Source organism: Hippoglossus hippoglossus, chromosome 16, assembly GCF_009819705.1.
Source record: "Hippoglossus hippoglossus isolate fHipHip1 chromosome 16, fHipHip1.pri, whole genome shotgun sequence".
In the NCBI taxonomy this organism is placed as follows: Eukaryota; Metazoa; Chordata; class Actinopteri; order Pleuronectiformes; family Pleuronectidae; genus Hippoglossus; species Hippoglossus hippoglossus.
The window spans coordinates 21903019-21912612 of record NC_047166.1 but is presented as its reverse complement, the minus strand read 5'-3'; the positions used below and the strand labels follow the sequence as shown (position 1 = coordinate 21912612).

At 39.3% G+C, this 9594-nt stretch overlaps 2 protein-coding genes across 2 annotated transcripts; one reads left to right on the top strand and one right to left on the bottom strand.

Annotated features, from left to right (window-relative positions):
• Nucleotides 1–825: 825 nt before the first annotated feature.
• psma2 (proteasome 20S subunit alpha 2) lies at nt 826–5883 on the bottom strand. The gene is made up of 8 exons (XM_034612414.1): nt 5746–5883; nt 5153–5229; nt 4384–4516; nt 3149–3271; nt 2966–3047; nt 2085–2158; nt 1888–1945; nt 826–1770 (listed from the first exon to the last, which is right to left on the bottom strand). Exons 1-8 carry the CDS (start codon nt 5784–5786, stop codon nt 1654–1656), a joined length of 705 nt encoding a protein of 234 aa, XP_034468305.1. The 5' UTR covers nt 5787–5883; the 3' UTR covers nt 826–1653.
• Nucleotides 5884–6460: 577 nt separating this feature from the next.
• Nucleotides 6461–8301, top strand: mrpl32 (mitochondrial ribosomal protein L32). The gene is made up of 3 exons (XM_034612413.1): nt 6461–6645; nt 6743–6921; nt 7742–8301. The coding sequence occupies exons 1-3, from the start codon at nt 6552–6554 to the stop codon at nt 7988–7990; spliced, it is 522 nt and encodes a 173-aa protein (XP_034468304.1). The 5' UTR covers nt 6461–6551; the 3' UTR covers nt 7991–8301.
• The last annotated feature ends 1293 nt before the right edge of the window (nt 8302–9594 follow it).

The following is a 9594-nucleotide window of genomic DNA, read 5'->3' as shown; positions in this document are numbered from 1 at the left end:
GTCATGGAGTAAGTTTAAATGTAACATAAGCGGAGCGATACGTTCACAATTTGAAAAGGTTTCCCGGTTTGTTAGAGCGCGCTCCGCTCCAATCTGCGCACCAGCGCGCGCTAAATATGTACACACACTGGTGTATGGAGACGTCATAGATAAACTGTGTTTATAGATATATTATAACTTATATATTATTTTAAGTTTATAAACAGTCTTTAAGTGTACATACATACATGGACTGTATATAAAGATTTTTTATAAACTTAACTTATATATTATTTTAACTTTATAGACAGTCTATTACATCTCTCTACATACATGGACAGTATGTAGATTTCTTATAATTTAACATATTTTAACTTTATATAGTGTTTGATGTGTCCATACATACATGTATACGAAGAACAACTTATAGAGTAAATTATAAGTTATAAGATCTTGATATACATTTGTAGCCTCATCAATGCCACCGCCAATAGTTATAGGTGCATTAGGAACTTTGTTTTCATTGTTAAGTTTTATCAGATAAAAGTTGGTGTACTGTTTTCTCCTTGCATAAAAACTATTACATTTATTCAAGATATAGATAGTATTACTCTTACAATTGTATTACCACTAAAATCCGTCTGCACACTCCGATAATTCCATGAACAATGCTACTCAGACAGTAGTTGTGGATGTGGAAAGGGGCTGAAACTAATTTTTAAGTCCATCTTATACTTTGAGGCTCCATATGTTTGTTCTGGCTGTATATTAGGATAACACACATTTAATTATAGCCTGGCTCTGAGCTGCCATCTCCAAGCAAAATAATGTAAAACAGAGTCAAAATAAACTAATTGTTTTATTTGAATGGGACAGATTACAGAAGAGAAAATACAAACTCTAGAATTGTTTCTAGCCTGAAAAAAAAGTACAATGTGTAAAACTGCTGTACAGGCAACCAGATCCTGACTGTAAATTCTCACAATATTCCATTGTATCCTCCCTTCTTGTTCTCCTTTGTTTATTCTCCTACAGTGTGTTGAGGTACAGATGAAATTCAGGTGGGTAATGATCAGGGACACGTCAATGTCCATGATCAATCACCCCCCCAGACAGATGTAATAGTTCTAATAGGCATTAGTCTTGTTAGCATTTCAGTTTTTTTTGCCAGGTCATTTGTCACACTTGGTAACGCTGAAAAGCAGTTCCACTTTGCACAAATACTTAATGCAACAGTATTCAATTTGTAAAGCGATGGTATTGCTGTAGCAACAGAATCGAGAAAGAAGAAAAGTGAAGGATTCAACAGTAGACTTGAGACTTCACTCAGACCCCACATTCCTTTCTGTAAGCACAGCAGCCAACTGTCTCATTTCACATTTCACAAAGCCAATTAGTTATGAGACAACATCTGCCATCTCGCAGCCAATGAGTCTGGTTAATGCGCTTGTGAGTGGTAGCCAAGTCAGCTGCACACACACACAAAAGCCATCTCTTTAGGTAAATAGCTCTGGACAAGTCTGATTCTATCATCTCACATTAATAATCCTGAATATAGTCAAGGTATGAAAATATGAATAACCGTGGTTTGTGTCATGAGACTGTTGGCTACTCTGCTGCTGTGTCTTTGTCTTGAAATGTGGCCAGCGAGCCCCCGCACCAGGCAGGACCTGATCATGCGATGGCAGCCAGGTAGTCTTTCACCTCTGCTGGGGTGAGTCTTTTGAAGCCGGCCTCGTTGCAGATCCCCACCTCAATGTTCTCCTCTGTCATCTGACCCTCAAAACTCTCCTGTAACACAGAGATAGAGCAGTGTCAATGACTGAGAATAATAGTGGAGAGAAACAGTGTATAAGTAAGAGAATCCAACCAAACTGGGTATTTTTTTTAAATGAATAAACAACATACCTTCAATGTCAAGATGGCTGTGTGGATGGCATCTTCCAGTTCCAGATCATTGTTATACCTGGAGATGGAAAACAAAGTGGTCATCTACCAGTCTGTGTCGTGTGTATCAAACCCAGCACATATGATCATAATCCATATATGTACTTGTAACATGATTTGCATGATTAAAAAATAAATTTATAATTGTAGACGCATACCTTTTCTCAAGGAATGTTTTTCCGTTAACGTAGTTCTTTCCCATGGCTGTGGCTTTCCATGCAAAATATGCACCCTGCCAATCAAGAAGAAAAAACTCTTTAGGCCATTAAGTATGTTATCATCTGAAGTACAGAGAATTAAAAATAATATAATCTTCACATTAAAATCACTGCAGACTGAGGTTACATCCCACATTAGTACATTCTAATTTAAAATTGCATCACTGTTGCTATGTACACGCCTGTCGTCAACACTACTTGGGAGCACTGCTAGACCCATTTTATTTGGAAACTCTGGAGCTACAAAGTAATATGGACGTGCAAAAACCCACATTGACTTCCTGGTTCTTGTGAGTCAGGACTCAGGATAAGAAATCCCTTCTCTTACTTTTCACCATTCTCGTTCATATCAGGTAATTCTCCAAGTAAGCAACCCAGTGCAGAATAGGAAATCTACTTCCTGTTTACACTGCCTAACACATGCCTTGTGTACGTGAATTGTGTTAGTATGGATAACTGATAGGGATTACTGATGGGGAGCTAAAACACTCATCTGGACAAAGATTAATTTAGCTTTAAAACCAAAATACATAGTAGAATGGATGTAGCCTGAGGGTGAATGTGTAATTGCTGAGCACATTACAAACAGACAGGATCTGCATGTTATACACGGTATAACTAACAGGTTTGTGTGTCACCTCCTGGAAATTATCAGTTAACCCAAGACAAAATGAGCAGTTCATTCTTAAAAGCAATTCAGATATATTTTGATGTCAATTTCTTGAAAAATTACAGTTAAACTATTTGCTGTTAAGGGCACATTAACCGAGGACAAATATTGTTTTTTAACAAATATTAACTTGAGTATGAAAACAACTTACAGAGGGGTCTGACTGGAACAGGTAGGGGTGGTCTTCATCCCATCCAGCTATCAGCAATGATACGCCAAATGGACGCACACCACTGAAAAAAGACCACAAGGTAAATATTCTGACCGAATATATCTAACCTATAAATACAACAGTGACGTATCTGCATATTCGTGCATCTTAGTTAATACACACCCAGACTGTGTGTACTCCTGCATTACAGAGGCAACTCTCTGGACAAGCTGGCCTGTGGGAATTGGCTCCTGGTAAACCAGGAAGTACTGTTGTGCCAACTTCCGGGCTCGTCGCACTAGAACCCTGCAAAGAGAACACAACTCAATAAGCTTTTTGAATATGTGAGGTTAGGCAGTCAGAAAAACTAACTGGGCAGCTTCTGGATTTTTTCATGTACAAAGCCAACAAAGGCCTGAACTGTGTTTTTGTTAATCTTCTACACACAATAAATGGTTATATTTTGTTCTTACAACCACTGCACATGGAACTCACCAATGTCATAAGTTTGGTTGGGTACAAGGCATATGGTTAGCTCTACTATGCCTATAATGAATCTGTAGTATAGCATGGGATGCATGGCTGCAGCCGTACTCGCCACAGAGTTTGATTGTGTATATGTGAACAATCCATCAAAGGAGCCTGTTGTCAGTTTTCTCTGCCCCTGAACGTGATTTCTTGCTAAGAGCAGATGCTGGTTACAGTCACTTGCCAAGAGCTTCGGCCATTGCTGCATTTACCACACAAAAGGTCATAATATGCCATCTGAGCAGCACTAATGCTACAGTGGCTCTAGTTTTTTCTAGACAATAGAGGCTAGCCAGGATAGAAATAGCTGGTTAGCAAGCTAACTTCAGTAGAAGAAAAATAAACAGATAAAAATAGACATTAACCAAAAGTGAAAATTGGTGTTGCTTTCTACCGCTGGAGACAGCTGTGGGAAGAATGAAGTTTGATACTGCACCTTTCCTGCTAGTAACTAATTTAACTAGTATCACTGGCTATGTAGCAACAAATGTAACTGGCATACAGCCTATTTAAGCTCAAGTCACTGAAGACAAAATTATCAGATAGATCACAGAAGAAACACATAATACTGCCAGTAGTCCAAACTCATCACCACTGAGAAAATCTCACGATGGAGTACAAGCCATCAGTAGCTGTCTGGAGAGTGGAATATCAATTTTAATACTTTATGGTAATGCTTTGCCAATATTTTTACAATGGACAATTTAAGTGCTTAAACATGCAAAACCTGGGATAAGACTAGGAATAGTTTTGTTGTAGCTGCTAGTGAACAATGTCAGTTTTTTTTCTCCATGTTTTTCTGTATTGAAATTTAGAAGCTGATGGACATCACATAGAAAGACACTTGTCTGAAATTAGAAAACAAAGACAATCTGTTTGAGAGTACCCACCTGTAGTCAGGCCCCATGCCACTGTAGACCATGCCTATGTGCTTAGTGATGGGCTCCACTTTATGGACACTCTGCTCATCATACAGAATGGACTTCTGTTTCTTCTCTGTTGCCAGGACAACTCCATTGGAAGCTGAAATTCAATGAGAATACCACAGTTAATGTCAGCACAAATCCAAACTAGTGGTAATAATTTTCTAACTTGTTTAAACTATGTAATTAAATGTAATGCAGCCCCTAAGGATGCTGGTAACAGCTTTAGTTGCTGCTTCAGTGTGTCAGGATAACTCACTGACTTGTTCAGATACATGACAAGGCTTTAATTGTATGACAAAATGCTGTTGACATATAGGATTAACTATAGCGTTATATTACTTATAAGCATTTTGAGTTTTGTTTTTAAGGTTAAAAATTCCTTACTGGTAACCGCTGCCACATTTAAGCTTATGTCACACTGCCATCTGCACCTGGCATTTAATCCAAGTCAAAAGAAATTCCTCCAAAGCAGTGACACTATGTCAGAAATCATTTACATCTAATTTCTGCATTAAAAAAACACCACAGTAATGAATGTTGCTGCAGATTGTCATCCTTTCTGCAAACAGTCTAATGTAACGTATGTGGTTTATTATCCAATATAATTACCACTGTATATCTAAAGCATTTCCTGTATTTAATCAACAACCCGTCAAAAATCATCAAAGGCCAGAGATGCAGATTTGACCCAAAACCCAGTTTATTATGATCCATGATTTCCAGGAGTTCATACCTTTGATGCCAACTGAGGGAGCTCCGGCTGCTACAGCTGCCAGTGCATATTCAATCTGGACCAGTTTCCCCGAAGGGCTGCAGGAAGAAACACAGAGAAGGAAATTACGTTTATATGCTGCAGAGTGGAAAAGAAATTTAATGCAGATTCACCAACAACTTTATTCTGAAAACCCGGAATTAGCGTTAGCAATTTCCACAGGCGAAATTGAAAGCAAAAGCTAAAACAACTGACTCATGTGAGCTAAGTTAGCGCTAGCTAAACAGACACATGCCTCTAGCATGAAGCACCGAGCCGTTTCAGTCTGTTCGGTTATTGGCTCAAAAACAAAACATTTTCAAGGGTTTTAAATATCTACATCAGGGAGAATAAAGATAAGAGCGTCTCATTTAAAAACCTATTAGCCGCCATGCTAGCAGTTAGCCGATTCATTGCAATGACAGTGCATCAACCAGAGCGGCTCCCGAAACCCTCTCCCCAGATTAAAACAGAAATATGTGCATACATTTGATCAAACTGTTAAAGTGTAGTAATCACTACAGGCAACACTTTTGTGTCTTTTTTCATTTTATGATAATTTTAACAAAGTTTACCTAAATGTGGTGAGGGAGAAACTGTAGCCTCGTTCCGCCATCTTGTTCGTCTTCTACTTCTTCTTCTACTGTGAGTGAGCGGAGAGTTGTAAAACTGCTTCAGTGTGTTTACCGCCACCTATAAAGACTGAGCACACAACACCTCCCGTTATGTTATCATGAGCTGAAGCATTACGTCTGAAAACAAATACAAATGACAGGTTTTACAAAAAGAAAAGCTTCTCATTGTAATTTTGTTCTTAGTCTTCTGAGATTAAAAATATATTTTTAGATCAAATACATTTTTTAAATTATATTTCGTTTTCTTAATGGTTCATTATTATAATTTACATTATCACATCAATGCAACACAATTGGTGTTACGGTAAGAGATTAATCATAAATCAATGTTAGTTGTATGTCCACTATAAACTTTATGAGCTTGAATTGAAATAATACAAAAGAAATGCACATAAATCAAATGTATTCTTACTACAACATTTGATAAAACATCTTTACATATAAATAGTAATATTTCAATTGAAAGTCATGGAATAAACTTTTTTAAACGAAAATATCTATGGAACTAGTAAGTTCATGGAGAACAGACTTGATTTGGTTTATGTTTTGTTATTTTGTTACTGGGAGGGCGTAATTTGATAGTTAACCAGTAGATGGTGATGAATCACCAAAAGCCGTCTTGTCTTCCGGGAACTCAAACAGAAGAAGAAGTGTAGCGTGTTGTCGCCGCGTAGTGACGTCATCCGACTGAGTGACCGAGAGCTGTCTGACATGTTGAAAGAAGAAACGTGCTGGCAGATTTAAAGATGAATTTAGCGGCTTTAGTGAACAGCCTCAGATGCTCTTTGCTGCGCATCGAGTGCAGACTCCTGCAGGCGGCAGGATTAGACCCTCATCTGGGTGAGTTCACCGCCTGGAGCTCTGGACATTCACGTCAGCTAACGGATCAGTGACAAGAGAAGATGCATGTTTGTGTTTTTATTTCTCCTGTGTGCAGCTCCGGCTCTGGCAGTCAGTGGTCCCAGCTTCCTGCCTCAGCTCCAGCCTCAGGAGGAGCAGGAGCAGCCCTCTGCTCTGCAGGACAGCATCATGTGGATGGCAGTGCCCAAGAAGAGACGAACCATAGAGGTCAACCGCACCAGGAGGAGAGCTGACAGCAAACTCCTGAAAGTTAAGGTACACCGGATCAGGCTTGAGTTAGATCTCCTCAAAGAGGCTCCACCCACTAATAATTCAATTTGTTTAGAGTACAAACAGAAGGAACCCTACAGAGTATAATGATGTTCATAACAAAGTGCTTAGTGGGTGTACAGTATGTCCATGTACAGAGTATATACACTATTAGACACAAGTTTGAGAACACCCACATTTCAAGGTGTGATTTTACTAGTGTCTATTGAAATATCAGCAAGTCCAAGTCCCCTGAATAAACTTAAAGGGATAGTTCACTCAAAAATGAAACTTTACTCATTATCTACTCATCACTATGCCGATGCAGGGTTGGGTGGAGTGTTTGTGGCTCGTTTATATTTTACCTATATAGTATGTAAAGCACTTTAAGCTGTATTTCTTGTATGAAAGGTGCTATACAAATAAAGTTTATTATTATTTTATGTGTATATCACAGAATATATGTGGCAATTAAGATTATAACAAAAATTCAAACTAAGCGAAACCGTTGTGTTTAGGACCCCTGTTGTTAAATGTGACTGATGATGCACATTATTTCATTAGCACTTACATCATTTTGGAATAAAGGTATCAGTACACCTCTAATTTATCACAATAATCCACTCACTTTTACCTTTTGAGACTTAGTTTGTACAGAAGTTGTTCAAGAACTGCATTTATCAGTGTTAGGGACCAAGCAGCGAGACAATGAGGAAACAGGAGTCGTAAATGAAAGACCTGAGTTTTTATTTACTGTTGCCCTGACATATCTTGATCCACATCTTCACTCTCTTTCTTGCTCTTTCTCTCTCGCTATCTCTCTCAGACCAACATCGAGCCGTGCTCAGAGTGTGGCCACTTGAAGCAGAAACACATCCTGTGCGGCGTCTGTTACGCCAAGGTGTGCAAGGAGACCGGTCGGATTCGTCAACAGATCCAAGCAATGGAAGGAGGCCCGCTGAGGGCGCCGACAATGGAGTCGGTGGTGCTGTATGAGGGCGAGACACCAAGCCAGCAGGACAAAGACAAGAGGATAGTGGAGAGGGCCAGGAAGAGGCCGGCCTGGTTCAGCTAATGTCTTTTTTGATACAGTGAATGGCACATTTTGTCCTGGCTGTTATTCAGTAAATGAATAACTAATATAATTCATTAGAGGAGATACAGTTTTACTTCAATCTGTGACAATGCTTTATCATTAATATGTTGGTGGGAAAAAAATCTAAGATTTGAGGTTCATACGACTACAGTTTTGGAGATTGTGCTGCAGGACATCATTGTTCCTTTTGTGTTATTGTTTGAATTGTTTGTCAGACTTGACGCCAGTCTGAGAGAAATTTACTGTATATTTGAATGTGTGATAATAAAGCCATTGTTTGACTAAAGTCATTTTATGTTTGTTCTTTCTGTACGTTTTAAATAATAAGTGAGGTCTAGTAACGGCTGCATTAGTGAAACTAGAATGACTCAGCAGAGCGCATACCTCAGTCAAGGCCCAAGAGTCCCCTTCATTTCAATCAGACTGCACCAAATTACACACACGCACAGAAATATAATTTTTTTCTTCAATATCCATAAATTATTTCCTGGGAAATAAGTAAAATTGTCAAAAAAAACCACCTACCTGTTAAGTGATACAAATTTGGGATCCGCACCAAGATTTAGTGGGATCTCCCCTGACCCATACAACATTCTTCCACCAAGGCTCGTGGTAATCCATCCAGTAGTTTTTGTGTAGTGCTGCAACTAACAGACAAATGCAGATGAAAACAACCTCCTTGGTGAAGTTAATGAAAGTGAAGTCTACATATTCACATCAGCATCCTCATCCTACTGGACCTATCTGCAGCCTTCGATACAGTTTCCCACACCCTCCTCATCAACCACCTGTCTGACCACCTCTGCATCACCGGTAAAGCTCTTGCTTGGTTCCAGTGCTACCTCTCCAACAGGAAACAGTTTGTCAATATCAGAAACTCCTGCTCCTTCCTAGCACCAGTCGACCATGGCGTTCCTCAAGGCTCTGTGCTTGGCCTCTTCACAATATACATGCTACCACTTGGTCAGATTATCCGTCACCATGGACTAAATTTCCACTGTTACGCTGACAACACTCAGCTATATCTCAGCACCAAACCCTCCACCCAACTTCCCCCACAGTCCCTTGTCAACTGCCTCCATGGCATTAAATCAATCAATCAATCAAATTTTATTTGTATAGCCCATATTCACAAATCACAATTTGTCTCATAGGGCTTTAACATGGTGTGACATCCTCTGCCCTTAACCCTCAACAAGAGTAAGGAAAAACTACTTAAAAACCCTTTTAACAGGGAAAAAAGAACGTAGAAACCTCAGAGAGAGCCACATGTGAGGGATCCCTCTCCCAGGACGGACAGAAGTGCAATGGATGTCAAGTGTAAAGGAGAACATCAAGATAAAGGTTTTAGCAGCATTGATTAGGGTAAACATTTTGAAGTATAACTGAAGGTCAGTGAATTGGTGGATTAATGTCATTAATGGTCAAGTGTCTGAGGAGAAATACTATGTATCGAGCAGTCCTGCTGCAATCATAGTCCATGGTCAGCAGCCAGCAAGATCATGATCCACCATCAAGATCGGATGCCACTATAGTCCACAGTCATTGTCCACTGCCGCCATTAGGATCCATCATCAGCTGCC